The following is a 20,671-nucleotide window of genomic DNA, read 5'->3' on the forward strand; positions in this document are numbered from 1 at the left end:
GAAGGGAATTACACACCGTTGCCGCTCTTACAGTAAAAAACCCTCTACGTAGTTTAAGGTTAAACCTCTTTTCTTCTAATTTTAATGAGTGGCAATGTGTCTTGTTAAACTCCCTTCCGCAAAAAAGTTTTATCCCTATTGTGGGGTCACCAGTATGGTATTTGTAAATTAAAATCATATCCCCTCTCAAGCATCTCTTCTCCAGAGAGAATAAGTTCAGTGGCCGCAACCTTTCTTAATAACTAATGTCCTTCAGACCCTTTATTAGCTTTGTTGCCCTTCTTTGTACTTGCTCCATTTCCCGTACATCCTTCCTGAGGATTGGTGCCCAGAACTGGACAGCATACTCTAGGTGCGGCCGGACCAGAGTCTTGTAGAGCGGGAGAATTATCGCTTTATCCCTGGAGTTAATCCCTTTTTTAATGCATGCCAATATTCTGTTTGCTTTGTGGCATTGCCTGCCATTGCAGAGCCTATCATCTACTGGGACCCCCAGGTCCTTTTCCATCCTATATTCCCCCAGAGGTTCTCCCCCTAGTGTATAGATTGCATTCATATTTTTGCCACCCAAATGCATTATTTAAAATTTTTCTACATTAAACCTCATTTGCCATGTAGTTGCCCAGCCCATTCATTTGTTCAGAGCTTCTTGCAAGGTTTCCACATCCTGCGGAAAAGTTATTGCCCTACTTAGCTTAGTATTGTCCGCAAATACAGAGATTGAACTGTTTACCTCATCCTCCAGGTCGTTTATGAACAAATTAATTAGGAATGGTCCCAGCACAGAACCCTGTGGGACCCCACTACCCACCCCTGACTATTCCAAGAATTCCCCATTTATCACCATCCTCTGAACTCGCCCTTGTAGCCAGTTTTCAATCCATGTACTCACCCTATGGTCCATGCCAACGGACCTTATCTTGTACAGTAAATGTTTATGGGGAACTGTGTCAAATGCTTTTGCAAAATCCAGATACACCACATCTACGGGCCTTCCTTTATCTAGATAGCAACTCACCTCCTCATAGAAGGTTAATAGATGGTTTGGCAAGAACCATTCTTCATGAATCCGTGCTGATTACTGCTAATGATACCACTTTCATTACTAAAATCTTGTATATAGTCCCTTATCATCCCCTCCAAGAGCTTGCATACTATTGATGTTAGGCTAACTGGTCTGTAATTCCCAGGGATGTATGTTGGGCCCTTTTTAAATATTGGTGCTACATTGGCTTTTCTCCAATCCGCTGGTACCATTCCAGTCAGTAGACTGTGAGTAAAAATTAGGAACAATGGTTTGGCATGGTTACTGAAGCCATCCGATTCCCTCGTGAAGACTGAGGAGAAGAATAAATTCAATACCTTTGCCATCTCCCCATCCTTTGTAACCAGATATCCTTCCTCATTCTTTATGGGGCCAATATGGTCTGTCCTCCCTTTTTTACTGTTTACATACTTAAAGAATTTCTTGGGATTTTTTTGCTCTCCTCCACTATGTGTCTTTCATGTTCTATCTTAGTCGCTCTAATTGCACCCTTACATTTCTTGTTGTATTCTTTATGAAGTTTGAATGTTGATGATAATCCCTCAACCTTGTATTTTTTGAAGGCCTTTTCTTTTGCTGTTATATGCATTTTTACATTGGCGTTAAGCCATCCAGGACTTTTGTTTGCTCTTTTAAATTTATTACCCAATGGGATGCACTGGCTAATGCCCTTATTTAATATGCTCTTAAAGTGAACCCATCTCGCCTCCGTGTTCTTTGTTCCTAAGATTTTATCCCAATTTATATCTTCTAGCAAGGTTCGTAGTTTAGAGAAGTTGGCTCTTTTGAAATTCAGTGTCTTTGTATTTCCCTTATGTTTCCTACTTGTGTGATTTATACTGAAGCCAATTGATCTGTAATCGCTGTTTCCTAAACTGCCCCATATTTCCACATCAGTGATCAGGTCTGTATTGTTGGTAATCAGTAGGTCTAGTAACGCTTTATTTCTAGTTGGTGTGTCTACCATCTGACCCATAAATTGTCCTGCAAGACATTTAGGAAATGGCGAGCCTTAGACGAATGCGTGGTTCCGTCCACCCAGCCTATGTCTGGATAATTAAAATCCCCCATTATGATAACACTTCCCATCCTTGCTGCTAATCCAAATTGTAATAAGAGGTCCACCTCCCCCTCCCCCCTCAGGTTAGGGGGCCTATAGCATACTCCCAGTATTATTTTCACCTTAGCTTCATCCCTTTGGAGCTCTACCCATAAGGATTCCACCTCCTCCCTAGCTCCCTTAGTGATGTCATCTCTCACATTCATTCACTTGTACATTATTCTTGATATACAGGCATAACCCTCCCCCTTTTTTACCCTCACTATCCCTGCAATAAAGGGTATACCCTTGAATGGTTGCTGGCCAATTATGAGAGCTGTTGAATCAAGTCTCTGAAATTCCCACAAAATCCAAATTAGCGTACAACAGTATCTCTAGTTCACCCATCATGTCCGCCAGGCTTCTGGCATTGGTGAACATGCCACGTAGTTTAGACCAGTAGCATACTATCCTCTTATTGGGTGTTCCGAGATTGCAACTAGGACTTGTTACTATACTTACCTTGGGTTTATGTGCTTTAGTGAACCTACCACTAATGCCCCCAATACTTCCTCTGGACTATGTTCCACGCTGACTATCTCTACCTCTGGACCCTCCCCCCCAGTCACCTAGTTTAAAAAACCCCTCTAACTTTTTGGCCATCTTTACTCCCAACAGATCTGCATCCTCCTCATTTAGGTGCAGTCTGTCCCTTCTATAGTACTGGTGACCGACTGAGAAGTTGTCCCAGTCCTCCAGGAACCCAAACCCCTCCTTACTACATCAGCTCCACAGCCACTTGTTTACTTCCCGAATCTCCCTCTGCCTTTCTGGTGTGGCTTGATGTACTGGTAGCATTCCTGAGAATACTACCTTGGAGGTCCTTTTCCTCAATTTAGCTCCCAAGTCCCTAAAATTGTTCTTTAGGACACTCTTCCCCTGGCAGCTAGGAGAGTCCCTTAGCTCCAGCAGTGCTGGTCACTGACTGGTTTCACCATTGTCACTCAATAGAGCATACTTATTGGGATGCTCCAGCCCAGGATCGGCCTCTCTGGCACTTCCCCCTCTATCCTTCCTGACTGTCACCCATCTACTCTTTTCTGGTGCCTGCACCTCTTTGTCTCTACCCCCTCTGTGCTGGCCCCTGGCGGTACCTGCCGGGTACGTTCCCGGCTCTCCTTTAGTATGGAGGGTCTTTTCGGTGCTGACAGTGCTTAACATCCCTCGAATACTTACAGGACTATGAAATGTACTATATAAGGATGCCTGAAAATACTGCTAGATATGTTCTAGCTCCTAATCTGAGGTGCTCACTTATGCAAATCTCATCTTCAGTTCTAAAATTTAAGCTATTTTCTCTTGCCTCCCACACCTGACTGTTGAACCCCAAATATGAAGGGTGGCTCAATGACTAATAGCAAAATACAAGAGGAGGGAAAGTCCACATCAAACCATAACTTCCAGAGCTGCAGCTGAGACATACACAGTTGTCCCCCAGGGTTCTCGGGACTTCCATGGTGTACATAAAGCTATGTAGAGTTGTTTGAAGGCACCTATGCATGCCTACCTTACAGTCCTGTTACTAGTTTAGGGATGTCTAATAGCAGGTTTACTTTTAACTGAATATGAACACAAAAGGTGCAGATTTGTTATGTTATTACACATCCCTAAATTTCTATAATGTTGTTATAAGAAATCATTCCCCTAGAACACTGATCTCTAAACTGACTGCCTATATCCAACCCTTGGGGCACTATTACTCCCAGTGACACCAAAAAGGGGGCCCAATTCCTCCCACTGATACCAGTGATGGGGCATTATTCCTTCCCCTGATATCAATCATGAGGCACTATTCTTCTCGCTGACACCAACAATGGGCCACTGAAACCAATGATATGGGACCTATTCCTTCCTCTGATACCAACAATGGGGCACTATTCCTCCCACTGACAACAATGATTGGGCACTATTCCTCCCACTGACAGCAATGATGGGGCACTATTCCTCCCACTGATATCAATGATGGGACCTTATTCCTCCCACTGAAACCAATGATGGGGCACCATTTCTTTCCATAATACCAATGATGGGGCACTATTCTTTCCACAGACACCAACAATGGGGTACAATTCCTCCCACTGACACCAATGATGGGGGCAGGGGAACTGATATGCAAAGATGTACAGCCAGAACAAGAAAAAAAATAATTGAGATTGAAAGAAACTATTGCTTCAATGCTTCCGAGCAGGTCTTTTTTTCAATATAGGAGCCAGGTTGTTCCAGTAGGTTTATAATAGGTAGTCATCTACTCTTGGAGTTTTCCCAGGTTGAAGGAAGTTTATTTCTACTAGGATGTCAGATAGGAACCATTGCTATCTGGTGAAAACCTCTGAACGTAATGATCGGATCAGGTAGAAACCAATCCACAAAAAAGGATATCCAAAGACAATAATCTTCAACTCATAAACCATTTATCTTTTAGAACAGCATTTCACTTTGTGAATTTTAAAATCTGATCAATTAAACTAATCACTTCCAGTCTGAGTATTTTAGGCTTGGAAATGGGTAATATCCAGGAAGCAAAATCAAGTTCCATTCCCGTTAAAGACCTGATGTTTTGCCATGGTTTACGTAAGCTAGAAATTAAGTTGTTGGCTCAGAAAATGCACCACTGTTAAACTTGTGTAGAGTTTCACGTCACAGAAATAGTGCATAAAACTGGATATTTTTACACCATAAGACTAGTAAATGTATACCTTAGATTAATTAAAATGTGATTTTTAATGTTAATTTATTTTAGGATAACTGAACATACATACAGTACTTACAGGCTATCTTATTCAGTTTTTGGAATTAGGTGAAGAAAATCTCCTTCAAAATTATTAATGTACGTCTAGGCGATGACCTTGTGGCCTTCCTCCTCGATCTCACACCCTTGCCTACACAGCGCCTTTCTTATTGTTATAGTGTGCTACATATTTTGGGTATAGTGAATTGAACGCTGCAGTGATATTGCACATTGAATTCATATTTTCGGGGTATTGTATGTCTGTAGCACTGAGTTGGGTAATTATACTTTATGATTTAAGTCTCTCTTGATACACCTCCTGAACACTGTGAAAGCCTGTATCCCCTTATACTAGAAACAGACGGCTCCCTCACCAATTAGTCTATGACTTCCCAAAATTAATGAAATCAAAACAATGGAAGATTTCTTGGCTTTCTCAAATAAAAAAAGGGAAACAAATATCAGTAAAACTTGGTTTTAGTGGATAGATTACACATTTACTTCAGAATACCATTCCCTAATTTCAACCCCATGAGGGATTTTCGTTATAGTTTGGTAGGACATTGCAAACCAGTCTCTGTTTCTCCAAGCAATGCTCATGGTCTCCTCCTCGGCATCACGGCGGCTGTGCGTCTCGTCCCTCCTCCTCCTAGGCCAATAGGATCGCTTCTCCTTTTGGCCTATCCACAGTTAGACAGATAGCTACATCTGAAAAATGTTGCCACTCTATCCCTGACTCTTAATTTTCTAGGCTAAAGCTAGTAAGAAGAGTTGGTTATTGAAAAAATAGATGTAAGATGTTTATCGCTATGGCAGGATGCTTTATGACTTACTGTACCATTATAGTGATGTCTCCCCATATTTTGTGACTGGTGATCACTGTGTCAAGATCTTGCCAACTTCTATGTTAAAATATTTAAAAGCAAAATAAAGAATGAAAAAATATGCTTTCACTCAAGATCATTTACCAGTCAAGTTTAAATTGCAGACGATATTCTCTGTCCTCTGCTTCACGCAAATCGTTGTTATATTTCAGCAATTGCTGTCTCATTCTGGATACTTCTGTGTTGGAGCTCTCAGGAAATTGATCAACTTTTTGCAGCTCATGTTGCTGTTGTTCCAGTTGCTGTGTGAATCGCTTAGCATCTTGTAGCAGTTGTACTTCAGATTCCTGTATACTGTGAAAGTACAGTAAAAAGGTCATTCTTTATATTTTCATGCTATCCAGTTTTAATAAATGTAACATTTATGCATTGCAATCTGAATCATATCAGTCTGTTTTTTCTCCTCCATACTACATGTCGTATGTCAGATGATAAATGCTGTAATGTACCTCATGCAGTTTATATTATGTTTTGAATTCTCTTCTGTAATATAAATACAATAATATCAAGTATGCCAAATCAATGACAATAGCATATGGAATCAATTAAAAACAGCCTTTACATCAGTGGCGGCTGCTGATATATTTTTAGGAGGGGCAGCAAACAGTGCACCCTCAGCCCCCCCCGGTGGGTCGGGTCACCCGCCACCCCCCCCAGGTGGGTCAGCAGGGCTTCCCTCTGGGCGATGGCTTCACCTGTGTCTCCTCCTCTGCATCACGGTGGCCGTGCGTCTCCTCCCTCCTCCTCCTAGGCCAAAAGAATCGCTTCTCCTTTTGTCCAATCGTGAAACCGGTCCTGATTGGCCGGTAGGAGAATCAGTGTGACACTAGCAAATATTCAGTCATGGGATCTATGCGTCCGACGCCCCGCATGTAGATTAGGCGGCCGGATGCATGGTTTGGGGTGTGGCCCTGCATTACAGGCCTGCTTTACACCCTTTGTCAAACCATTGTTTAAATTATTCAGTATATATATATATATATATATATATATATATATATATATATATATATATATATATAAATATATATACATACATACATACATACATATATATATATATAGGCAGGTGTGAAAAAATATTTGCGAAAATCAAGTTATTTAAATAAACATAAAAAACACTCGCTCACCTTTGCACCAAAGAAAAAGTGAGAAAACAAAAAATGAGGAAGCAAGACAAAATTTATATACTACAGGAAAAAAGCAGCTGCTTATAACATAAATGAATGGTAAACATGATCACTGAAAACTAAAAGTGAACAGCAGCGTTAAATGCCAGGGCAATTCATTGAAATAACGAAAAGTCATCAACACCACAATATTAAAATGTGAATCTCTTGGGGCTAGCAAATTAAACCCAGAAAAAATGGGGTAGAAAATGGAAATCAGTGAATGAAAGACTATGAAAAAGTCTTACAAATGATGCAAGAAGATGTCAAAGTAGTTTAGGCGATCCTTCCAAGAGAGAAGAGATCTTCACACAACACCGTAAGTGCAACAAACTTAGTATGAACTAAGCATTATGAGTAATGAACTCACCAAAGGTAGTTGCCTCACTCGCGTGTTTGGCAGTAGAACAGTTACCAATGTAGGGTTAATAACATCAATACGCAATAAAAGAAAGCTCCACTAGTGCAATAACGTCTAAAACCATAGTCAATTTCTTGTAAAATCTTCAAATATTGCACTTACAAAGTTCACATGTAAAATGAGCATAGGAAAAGATGTAACCTAGAGCGCTGAGGCGAAAATGAACAACAAACAACAGGCAATGTCTCAACACGCCCATCAATGTGGCTGTACGGCAACTAGAAGGATTTGTCAGATATCACCAGAAGTCTCCACACATCTATGTCACGCCGTGTCCGGGATTTGATGCTCTGGCTGAATCTTCAGCGTGATGAGACATTACCTGCTGTTTGTTGTTCATCTTCGCCTCAGCGCTCTAGGTTACATCTTTTCCTATGCTCATTATACAGGTGAACTTTGTAAGTGCAATATTTGAAGATTTTACAATAAATAGACTATGGTTTAAGGCTCGATTCACACCTATGCATGTTGCTTTTGAGCGTTTTTGGAGGTTTTTTTTTCATGCTTGGCACGTTTTTGAGCAGCGTTTTTGTAGCGTTTTTGCGGCGTTTTTGCCGCGATTTGCGTTTTGCGTTTTTTTTTTTTTTTTTTTCATTTTTTTTTACAGTCTTAAAAAAAAATTACAAAAAATAAAAAATAAAAAAAAAAAAAAAAAAAAAAAAAAAAACGGCAAAAACGCACCAAAAACGCACCAAAAACGCTGCAAAAACGGTGCACTTGCGTTTTTGATGCTTGTCCATTGAAATCCATTACATGCAAAACGCTGCTTTTTGCATGAAAAAAAGTCCCCGACCCTTTCCAAAAACGCAGAGATACAAAAAAGCATTGATGTGAACATGTTCCATAGGAACCCATGTTAAAAAATTCCCATGCATTTCTGCAAAATGCAAAATGCATCAAAAAACGAGCTAGTGTGAATGGAGCCTTAGACGTTATTGCACTAGTGGCGCATTCTTTTATCTCCCCTCTATGTGAGTGTGCTACACCGTGATTGCACCAGTTGGAGATTGGCGTAATAATGTTATTAACTTTACATGGGTAACTGCTCTGCTGCCAAACACACGAGTGTGAGGCAACTACCTTTCGTGAGTTCATTGCTGACGGGGAGAGGTGCTTGTTACACTCACGGTGTTGTGTGAAGATCTCATCATTCTTTGGAGGATGGCCTAAACTACCTTGGCATCTTTTTGCATAATTTGTGTGACTTTTTCATGGACTTTCATTCACTGATTTTCCATTCTCTACACCATTTTTTCTGGGGTTTACTTTGTTGGCCTCAAGAGATTCACATTTTAATATTGTGGTGTTGATGACTTTTCGTTATTTTAATGAATTGCCCTGATATTTAGCGCTGCTGTTCACTTTTAGTTTTCAATGATTAGGTGTGAAAAAATGCTGTAAATTAAGAATGCTTACAGAAATAGAAGTGTTAATAGTTTATTTTTATCGATAAAATAAAAAATGGAAAATAAACAGAAGAAAAATCAAATCAATATTTGGAGTTGGAGTGACCCTTTGCCTTCAAAACAGCATCAATTCTTCAATTCCTCTAGGTACACTTCCACACAGTTTATGAAGGAACTCTGCAGGTAGGTTGTTCCAAACATCTTGGAGAACTAACCACAGATCTTCTGTGGATGAAGGCTGCCTCAAATCCTTCTGTCTCTTTATGTAATCCCAAACAGACTCCATGATGTTGAGATCAGGGCTGTGTGGAACTAAACCATCACTTCCAGGACTCATTGTTCTTCTTTATGCTGAAGATAGTTCTTAATGATGTTGGCTGTATGTTTGGACTTGTTGTACTGCAGCAGAATAAATTTGGAGTCACTCACATGCCTTCCTAATGGTATGGCATGATGGATAAGTATCTGCCTATATTTCTTAGCATTGAGCACACAATTCATCTTGACCAAATCTCCAACACCATTTGCAGAAATGCAGCCCCAAACTTGCAAGGAAACTCCACCATGCTTCACTGTTGCCTGCAGACACTCATTATTATACTGCTTGCCAGCCCTTTGGTGAACAAACTGCCTCGTGCTACAGCCAAATATTTCCAATTTTGACTCATCAGTCCAGAGCACCTACTGCCATATTTCTGTACCCGAGTTCCTATGTTTTCATGCATAGGACATGGAAACAAGGCTAAGCAACTCAACTATGCACCACAACATAGGAACTGGGGTGCAGAAACATGGGAACAGGAGCTCTGAACTGATGAGTCAAAATCTGAAATATTTGGCCGTAGCAGGAGGCAGTTTGCTTTCTGAAGGCCTGGAGAGCGGTACAATAATGAGTTTTTGCAGGAACAGTGAAGCATGGTGGAGGTTCCTGGCAAGTTTGGGGCTGCATTTCTGCAAATAGAGTTGGAGATTTGGTCAGGATCAACGGTGTCCTCAATGCTGCAATATACATCTGGAAACAAAATGCTAGAGCATACAGCGGAAAACAAAAAAATTACATCACCCAAAGAAATTTGTGTTTTCTGATTAGTTCATTATGTATAAGTTCATTATGAGTGCATAAGACATGGTACATAGGTGAACCAACAATGTTACTAGGAAATTCCGAAAAGGTTACAGGAATCTGTTTGGAGGAAATGCCCGGAACTCTGTCCTTACAAGTTGATTCTCCACCATTACAATCCTCCTGCACATGATGTATTAAATGTTTGCAAGTTCCTGGCCCAGAAATCCATCCCAAAATTTGATCAACCACCTTATTCTCCTGACTGTTGGCTGTTTCCAAAATTAAAAATATGCCTTAAAAGGACACAGAATTGATGACATTCTGGACATCCAGCGCTGCAACAAAGATACTGCTGAATGTTCCAGAAATTAATTCAAAGAATGTTTCTAGCACAGACACAGCCGTCTAGAAGTGTGTGTCGCTTCACAAGGGGACTACTTTGAAGGGGACAACAGCCGCTAGTGTATAGGTAAGCAAACTTTTTTTCCCACAGTCCTTTCCGGGAATTAAATTGTATATACATATACACACACAATAAAGTCAGCTACAAAAAGTGCTAGATCTGCCTGTTTTTACATACAAACATATTACAAATGAATGACATATAAGAATATAAGACAATAACTTATCCAATGTTAAGAGTCCAGTTTTCTAAAAAGATATTTAAAACAGGACCTGTCAAGGTAGGAATATAGGAATATAGGAGGCACCTGCTGACTTGTTTTGAAAACAAATTTACCACAAAAAAAAAATCAACAAATCTTTGAACAAATCTCATATTTCTAAAGACTAACAACACAATTCTGAATTCTCCTGATCAATGTATGGGCCTGCATACTCTTAGGGGTCTATGAAGGATTCGCGCTATATCGCTATCCTTAATCTGCACCTGTGATGCGAGTAGCTGATTAAGGAAACCAGAAGGAGAACACGTCATGCAGATCTGATTAAGTCCCTAAGGGGAACAGCTTGCTATGACTCACTGGTAAAGCAGGGGTATTAGTGTGAGGTGAGTGGCCAGTGAGCACTGGTGGAGGATTGCATGGGCACTTTATTTACAGTTGTTCTACGAAATCACTTTATATGGACAAAGGTGGAAAAGTATGATTTATGAACTTTGTGTCATTTTTGAGCTATATTGACAATTGGCACTGATTATATACGTTATAAGTGGATTTATTAACAGTTCATGCATACTTATGCGATACTACATATGCGATATTGATTTTATATGCAATATTTTTGCACTTGCACTTTATATATAACCATATGTGTGTTGTGCTGCACTAATATTTAGGTTATTAATGTTTAAAAAAAGGAATTGTGGGTATATGTCAGACAAAATGCAATTGGATCTTTGATAAATAGACTTTTTAGCGTGAATTTAGTTTCAGCACACATTTGTACAAGTTTGTAGTACATAGGTTAATTAATAATATTAATAACAAGTTAAGATTGAAAATTATAGTTGAGTTGTAACAATCAGAGGATAAATGAATGTCAAGTCTATGAGGATAATACAATTTCACATGGTATTTTAAAATATTGTTATCACTGATATACATCAGAAAAGGAAGGCACTCCTTGCTGTGAACAAGAACACAAATACAAAAACCACATCCGAGAACAAAAACAAATTATGAAATGGGATGTTAGAAGCGGCACTTTTTTTAAGGTACATAACTTTACATTGTATCTTGTGCCAAGAGTGTACTTTCTACTTTTGCAATAATACTTCATTTTCATGCAAAAACATCCAGTTAATTCTATTTTAAATGATGGTGCAATTTGTAAATTAGATTTTACAATTTCTAAATTAGATTATACATATCAAAAATCAAAAAACTATTTGCACAAGTAAATTTAGAAACAAATTTGAAGTATAAAACTTTGATATTGTTTAATATAAAATATTTACAGCCCCAGTCAAGTAAGTATATACCTTAAATTAGTTCCCAAATTTAATTCATAATTATTAACACTGTAATCATCATGGTTTTAATCATAAAGGAAATAGGCGCGGCAGCTTTTAGGAGTACATCTATTTTTTCTTGTGGCTGACAGATTCATTTGAAAAGATTCAACTGTTTGTATCTTTGATTTATTGGAGGGCTGAAGAAATATTCCAAATTATTTATCTTTTGTACATGCCACCCAATACAAACATTAGAAGGCGAATTCCATTTGTCAGTGACAATTTAGTGCTGCTGGAATCTGGTGTGTGCTATACACACTTTTTAAAGGCAACTTGATCCAAACAGATAGCATTAAAAAGGGGAAAACATTTGAAATGGAGATAGACCTGTTTTTTTTTTTTTAGCACTTTTTGTATCTTGTACTTCTCTCCAACTATGTTTACAATGCATTTTGCAAATTTGTAGCTCAGAATGCATCATGACATTTTTTTTCTATGTTACATGGACTAACTGCATGCTGTCTGTAATAGAGTGCTGTGCACCAGGGTAGATAGTAACAAAGTCAATGTTACTTGATTAGGCATGGGCAGGTATCTGGTTTTACAACCTGCTACTTTAAAAGAGACAATTACATTAGTTGCCTTGTGTTTTCCCTTCTCCCATTATTCTAAATTGGGTCTTATGGAAATGGGGATAGACCTGGGTTTTTTTTAGCACTTTTTGTATCTTGTACTTCTCTCCAACTATATTTACAATGCATTTTGCAAATTTGTAGCTCAGAACGCATCATGACATTTTTTTTTCTATGTTACATGGACTAACTGCATGCTGTCTGTAAAAGAGTGCTGTGCACCAGGGTAGATAGTAACAAAGCCAATGTTACTTGATTAGGCATGGGCAGGTATCTGGTTTTACAACCTGCTACTTTAAAAGAGACAATTACATTAGTTGCCTTGAGTTTTCCCTTCTCCCAGTATTCTAAATTGGGTCTTATGGAGAGTTTATGGAGTAAAGCTCTAATACTACATTCAGCTGGTAGACATTATGAAGATAATAATCAAACAATCAGAGTGGTAGAATAGTCTGGGAACCCCAATAGTAATGGAAAAGAATACTATTTGAGCATGTGTAATTCTGACTTTTACAGTACATTTAAGATGAGATGGTAAAAACATACCTTTTCAGTGTTTCATATAGCAAAGTATATTTTGCCTTGAGCTCAGCTACTCTGGTTCCAGGGATTTTTCCAGATGCCAAAAGCTATAAGAAACAAAATAGAGAGATTTGTTTTTAACCCAGGCAAATTGAATTATTCTTTAATTGTCACTGAAATAGAGTGGCCTGGATTAGCCAAGCTTTCATGGACAGATTCATGTTGTAGCATGTAATCTTTCCTTTTTGATTAGTTTTCTATAACGTCATCTTAGTTTCTACAGTTTATGTGCCTAGGTTTAGGGTAGCCATAAACATCCTAATTCTGTGCCTACGGTATGCAATCGCCTATTGGATTAGGATTGTGCCATCCCTAGTCAGCTATACCTAACACTAGTTCTGTTAGTTGGAATATATTTCTGTTTCAAAACGAGTCTTTCCTTTTACGTACATTTTTTGAACCATTTCTATAGTACAGTATACAGTAAGCACCATTTTACGTTCTAAATATGTGTACATGAGTCTGTGTAACTTTTATGAGCTAAGTCATGCAAAAGGTGGTAATGAATAGTAAACAACCATATGCCAGTTTTCAAACCTTTACGTTTTATACGTTATTAAAGGATCCTTTTCCTTTTTCAGAGAGCCAATTTGCTTGCTTCCCAGTATGACACCCTCTAGTGTGTGTTACAAGTAGTGAGAGTAGGTAAAAGCATAGTCTGGCACAGGGATAAACCCGAGTCACTGAATCTGGGTCAGAGTTATCAGAGGCCAGGGCTGGATAAATCATCCTGGCAGCTCTCTAGTATCTCCCCCTGTTTCTAGAATGATGGAGAATGTTCTAGATTAGAAAATAGTGGGTGGAAGCTAGGAGGGGTTGCCTTGAATATTTAGGGGCCTTTAGTCAATCCGCAGGTTGGGGGCCTGGCAGGGAGCTAAAGAGGCCCTTAAATAGACATGAATCATGCCAGCAGGGGAGTCTGGTGGAAGATGGAAAAGCAGTGCTGAGGAAAGGCTGTCGGTAGCCCTTGAGGGACCCCTGCTGGGGAGGGGTTTTACCATGGACTGGAGCTCAGGAGGCTGGCCTGAAAGGATCCCACCACAGGAGGCATTTGGAGGCAATCATGCCGGAGAGGCAGCAGGAGAGAGCAAGGAATGAGTAGATCAGCACCGTGCAGGAACAAGATAAGGGGAGAGACTGTCAGCTGTAACAGTGCTCTCTTGAAAACAGTGGTGTGCCAAGTCTTCACAGGCAGGCTAACATTTTCTGCAGTGGTAGAATTGGGCTCAGTGTCTACAGGCAAGGAGATGTTGTTCACTCCACATGTGCTACTTTATCCACAAAGGGACGGGAAGTTCCTAGCCTGCAGTGGGCTGTTGCTAAATTAACAAGGAACTGTTAATTCCATCCAGAGTGATCAACAGGTTCTGTACATAGCGAACCAAGTTTGTGTATGAGGAAGGGAGAAGAAGATTTCTTTGTAAATAGGGAGGAAGTTGTCCCCTTTTTGTTATAAGTTCTGGACATTTTCAAGTTGGGCATCCCATAATTACCTACCTCATCCAAGTTATCATCCCTAATAAAACAACAAAAAAACAAGCCAAGGACTGTTTACTGCCTTTGAGTGAATGAAGGAAATTCTGTGTGACTACCCCCCTATGGGGGTAGTGCTATAACCATTTTTACAAAATAAAAACCTGGTCAAAGTGTGCCCTGTTATAATTCTTCCTTGCAACTTAAATCATACAACTAAACAGTATGCTTTAATTTATGAGACAACATTGTTAATAGTGTGAGTCTCATTTGCTCTTGACTTTATGCTACTTCTGATCATTGGAGATTTTCTCTTTCCATTTCTTTAATTTGCAATGTAGGTTTGCATTGCAAAAGTACTTTGCCTTCTGTGCCAATATTTGTCTTTCACTTCTTCATGTGGTAAAACTTTTATTACAATACCATGGTATCATATACATTTTGGACAAGATCAGCTTCTTTAGTGAAAATTAAGGTAAAAACCACAAATTAATATGTGTAGGGCCTATTGCTTTTCATATGCAATATATTTCTTAGATATTCATGTTTTTCATATTGAATCATTTTGGGTCTTGTCAACACATGAGCAAATATCGACAGCATTCAAGAATGCAACATACTTTCCAAAACAGATGGATAGCCAAGAACTTTTCTAGCTTATGATGAAAAAACAGCTGCTTGTACTTTAATTACATTAATTGGCTATACTTTAATTATAACATAGATATGAATAATTTATCTAGCATTGGCACTTGTGCAACAGCTATATTCAGAAAATGAAATCATTTCTAGAATAAATTCAATCATCTTAAAATGGATCTGAACTGTGGAAGCTGTACCACAAAAAAGGCAAGCAGAGGGCAAAGGATTAGTCACCAGTATTGCCTGTAGCTTCCCTGTAGCTGATTTTTCCCCATTATCGGCATTATATGCTACATTGTTCTGCACTGGGTCTCTGAACGAAGGCGGCCATCTTGGTACTTGGTAGGTAAGTAGGGATTTTGAGCTCGCCCTGGTGACTGGGGATCTGATAAGTGTGGGTAATGATCAAGAAGCAGAAGGAGAGATGTATAAAGCACAGATCCACATAATGAATCAAGCAGTAGAACAGTGAAAATCACAGCAACTAATCCCACTCCAAAATTCACAAGAATAGCAATCAGAGGCAGCAGTGCCTCTCAAACAGCAGAAATTTACAGTAGTTATAAGGTTGCAGGCAAAGGTAGAGCACTGATGTTTTACAAAATTTGACAAAAAAAGTAGATTTTCTGAGTACTGCTTAGGCACACTCAAAGTAGAATGCCAGCTTTAATATCAATGTAAATAGTTAGCTTGGGTGGTCTGCCATGTGTTGTAATAAGGACGCTGTGATTTGTTTTACTTTACCATACAGAATACTCAAGTTCATATATTAGCAGAGCTTCTGGACTGTGAGATCCAATGGGGGCTATACAGTATTTTAGTACCATAATCTGCTGATCATTGATATACTATTGTGATGATTGTGTAAAGATGTCTCAGATGGATTGATATACTAAGTTTTTTTGGGATTATACACATACATATACAGTGTGTATATATATATATATATATATATATATATATATATATATATATACACACACACAAACACACACACACATACAGTGGATATAAAAAGTCTACACACCCCTGGTAATATGTCAGGTTTCTGTGATGTAAAAAAAATGAGACAAAGATAAATCATTTCAGAACTTTTTCCACATTTGATGTGACCTATAGACTGTACACTTAAGTTGAAAAACAAACTGAAATCTTTTAGTGAGACAAAGTCAAACTAAAAAGCTAAAATAATGTGGTTGCATAAGTGTGCACACCCTCTCATAACTGGGGTTGTAGCTGTGTTCGGCATTAAGCAATCACATTCAAACTGATGTTAAATAGGAGTCAGTACACACCTGCCATAATTTAGAGTGCCTCTGATTAACCCCAAATAAAGTTCAGCTGTTCTAGTAGGTCTTTCCTGACCTTTTCTTAGTCGCATGCTACAGCAAAAGCCATGGTCCGCAGAGAGCTTCAAAACCATCAGAGGGATCTCATTGTTAAAAGGTATCAGTCAGGAGAAGGGTACAAAATAATTTCCAGGGCATTAGATATACCATGGAACACAGTAAAGACAGTCATCATCAAGTGGAGAAAATATGGCACAATAGTGACATTACAAAGAACTGGACGTCCCTCCAAAATTGATGAAAAGACAAGAAGAAAACTGGTCAGGGAGGCTGCCAAGAGGCCTACAGCAACATTAAATGAGCTGCAGGAATATCTGGCAAGTACTGGCTGTGTGGTACATGTGACAACAATGTCCAATATTTTTCATATGTCTGGGCTATGGGGTAGAGTGGCAAGACAGAAGCCTTTTCTTACGAAGAAAAACATCCAAGCCCAGGTAAATTTTGCAAAAACGCATCTGAAATCTCCCAAAAGTGTGTGGGAAAATGTGTTATGGTCTGATGAAACCAAGGTTGAACTTTTTTGGCTATAATTCCAAAAGATAGGTTTGGAGCAAAAACAACACTGCACATCACCAAAAGAAACACCATGCCCACTGTGAAGCATGGTGGTGGCAGCATCATGCTTTGGGGCTGTTTTTCTTTAGCTGGAACAGGAGCCTTAGTCAGGGTAGAGGGAATTATGACCAGTTCCAAATACCAGTCAATATTGGCACAAAACCTTCAGGATTCTGCTAGAAAGCTGAACATGAAGAGGAACTTCACCTTTCAGCATTAGAACGACCCCAAACATACATCCAAATCAACAAAAGAATAAGAAGAAGAAAATTCAAGTATAGGAATGGCCCAACAAGAGCCCAGACCTGAATCCCATTGAAAATCTGTGGGGTGATCTAAAGAGGGCTGTGAACAGGAGATGCCCTCGCAATCTGACAGATTTTATATGTTTTTGCAAAGAAGAGTGGGCAAACTTTGCCAAGTCAAGAGTGCCATGCTGATAGACTCATACCCCAAAAGACCGAGTGCTGTAATAAAATCAAAAAGGTGCTTCAACAAAGTATCAGTGTAAGGGTGTGCACACTTATGCAATTATATTATTTTAGTTGTTTTATTTTTACTTCCCTCCACCTAAAAGATTTCAGTTTGTTGTTCAACTGAGTTGTACAGTTTATAGGTCACATTAAAAGTTAAAAAATCTTTGTCTCATTTTTTTACATCACAGAAACCTAACATTTTAATAGGGGTGTGTAGAATTTTTATATCAACTGTATATCTATCTTTTCATGTGACAACACTGAAGAATGACACTTTGCTACAATGTAAAGTAATGAGTGTACAGCTTGTATAACAGTGTAAATTTGCTGTCCCCTCAAAATAACTCAACACAGCCATTAATGTCTTCCAGTGACCAGTATGAGTGCGTAAGAGCGATAACACCAAATTTAACATACCTGTTCCCCATTCACACCTGGGACCTTGTAACACTAAAGAGTCACATCACACCGGGGAGCGAAAATGGCTAATTGGGCCCAATTTGTGTTGAGTTATTTTGAGGGACAGCAAATTTACACTATTATACAAGCTGTACACGCACTACTTTACATGAGAGCAAAGTATCATTTCTTCAGTGTTGTCACATGAAAAGGTATAATAAAATATTTACAAAAATGTGAGGGGTGTACTCACTTTTGTGAGATACTCTATATATTACACACACACATACTGTATATATATATATATATATATATATATATATATATATATATATATATATATATATATATATATATATATAGTCGTGGTCCTATGGCCGAGAGAGATGTGGATCACATAGACACGCGACAAGACTTACAACATAAATAGACCTGAAGTGTGGTCTGGTCGGTATGCCAAGAAAAGGGGGCATACTCAAGGTAAGTAATGGGTGGTTTATGAAGAAGGATGTTCTGAGAAGTGCCCTGAAAAAGGGAAGGGCGGGAGGGTATCATGCACTGAACTGACAAAGAGCATGGGCGAGTGGGCTGCTTAAATACTCTCCGGGCTCCTCCCATAAATTCAGGCCACCATACTGGCCTTCTTATTTATGGTCGTGGCCCTATGACCGAGAGAGGGATGTGGATCACATAAACACGCGACAAGACTTACAACATAAATAGACCTGAAGTGTGCCTTGGTGGTCTGGTCAGTATGCCAAAAAAAAGGGGGCAAAAGACTCAGATAGGGGAATAACACTTAATTGATTCTTGTGTTTATTGAGCCAGCTTGGTGAAGGCTTGTGCCATTTCTTTCTGAGGATTTGGGATGTATGTGGCAAAACAAGTGGACTTCCATCGGCCTAGTTTCTTGATTACATGGTCTGGTACTCCATGTTGGGAGGCAGCTGAGGCTGCTCCAATCCGGAAGGAATGTCATGAGGACTGACTGGGATTGAAGCCCAAGTTGCTTAGGAGGATCCTGACATGCTTGATAAACCTGTTCCACTCAGGGGGCTGGTTAGAAAGGGTAGCAACGAGCTACCATCAGATTGGCTGGGTAGATGGGACAGTAGTCGGTCAAGCACCGTCACTGAGCACTAAGTATTGTTAGTCTGAAACAGGTTGATGTCAACCCCTGGGCCAGTTTGTTGCGTTTTGCAGACTGTGAGATGAAGGGTGTTATGGTTCGGAAAACGAGTCAGGTGGCATCGGAGCAGTGTCTGACTGCCGGAGCTGCTGACGGTAAATTTACTAGGTTGTAGGAAACCGTAGATGGCCGCCTGGATGACTAGGCTGAGCAAAGCCTCAAAGGGAGAACGAGTAAGGATTACAGACATGTCCCTGAAGAGGGCACTCGTGATAGGTAGGCGTTTCCCACTGACTACAGGTTGGTGCTTCTGTATGCCCTGTAGGAGGGACTTGACTACATGGGCCGAGAATACTGACGGTTTACTGGGGTCCTGGAAGGACAGGAAATGCTGGACGTCGGCTAGGTATAGCGTGATAGTATTGTGAGAGTGGGCCAGCTGCGTGTGGCAATACGATATGAAGGCTAGGACGTGTCCAATGTCGCCTATCGCTGCTCCGGGGCAAGAGGCCAAAAACTTGTGGTAAATGTTCCAAGCAGTGCGATAGGCCTTCAGTGTACTGCATGCCAAGGAGTGGTTAATGAGCTGGGTTGCATTGGCGAGATGCAACTTCAGTCCATCATCAGCAATGACCAGGGTGGGACAGGAGTAGTTGTTGGGTCGGCTCCAGGCTCCTGCTGGAAAAACAAAGTAAGGTTGAAACAGGACAGCTCATCAGCTGCGATTTAGCATTTGCCTGGAATATGTCTACAGAAGATATTAAACTGGTGGTGGAGTGACAGCTGCGTGAGCCTGCGCAGAAAGGACATGATGGGGAGTGACTTGGATCTACCTTTATCGATGATGTTGGCCGTGGCCTGATTGTCCGTGGTGGACAGCACCATCTGTCCTGTTCAAGTGTGGCCCCAGACCTGGGCAGCTGCCATGATGGGATACAGATCGAAGAGTGATGAAGATGGCGAAAGCAGAAATTTAAGAGAATTTCTGGGGGCCAAGGTTCGGTGAACCAGTGGCGGCCAAAAAAAGACTGCGAAGCCAGTGGAGGCTGCGGCATCGGTGACCACCCGTGGTGGCTCGGCTCGCACTGCCTGGATGAACATTGAAATGCCGTTCCAGCTGGTAAGGAACTTGTCCCACATAGTTAAGTCTGCTACTGCTGCTTGGTCTAGTTTGAGAACTTGGTCTGCATCTTGCACTAGTGTGAGAAGAATTAAAAGCTGTGATATAAAGGACCTGCCTTGAGGAATAATCCTCATCGCAAAGTTCAGCATCCCTAGTAAGGATTGTGACTGCCTCATGGTGCACCCTTGTGACTGGGTGAAGTCATGGATAACTGTCCTGGTATGGGCTAGTTTGTCGGGGGGCAGGCTATGGCATGCGTGTCCAGAGTGACACCTAGGAAGGTGATAGAGTGTGCCGGGCCTTCCACTTTATGCTCAGCTATGGGCATGTTGAGATTGCTGAACACTATCCTAACCTGTCTAGATCTGCCGGTGGTGTGCCTGGTTGTTTGGTGAGCAGGGAGTCATCAAGGTGGTGGATAACCGTCTGAGGGTGTGCCTGGTGTGACTTTACCTGAAATGAACCTGTCATGCGACTGACCCTGGTGAAGATGCGAACTGTACATTCTTCCCCTCCTATTTATTTATTTGTTGTTTTATCTGGGGAGATAAAGTCCAACCTGGTGCCGGATGGAA

At 40.2% G+C, this 20,671-nt stretch overlaps 1 protein-coding gene across 4 annotated transcripts in view; it reads right to left on the reverse strand.

Annotated features, from left to right (window-relative positions):
• CCDC146 (coiled-coil domain containing 146) overlaps positions 1-20,671 on the reverse strand; it is a 160,355-nt gene that overhangs the window by 83,645 nt on the left and 56,039 nt on the right. For all 4 annotated transcript variants that reach the window (XM_073619596.1, XM_073619594.1, XM_073619597.1 and 1 more), the window contains exons 3-4: positions 12,912-12,994; positions 5,841-6,050 (exon numbers count right to left, since the gene is read on the reverse strand). In XM_073619596.1, coding sequence (XP_073475697.1) covers positions 5,841-6,050; positions 12,912-12,994 — 293 coding nt within the window. The remainder of the gene's footprint in view (positions 1-5,840; positions 6,051-12,911; positions 12,995-20,671) is intronic.

Source organism: Aquarana catesbeiana, linkage group LG03 (genome assembly GCF_042186555.1).
Source record: "Aquarana catesbeiana isolate 2022-GZ linkage group LG03, ASM4218655v1, whole genome shotgun sequence".
Classification (NCBI taxonomy): Eukaryota; Metazoa; Chordata; class Amphibia; order Anura; family Ranidae; genus Aquarana; species Aquarana catesbeiana.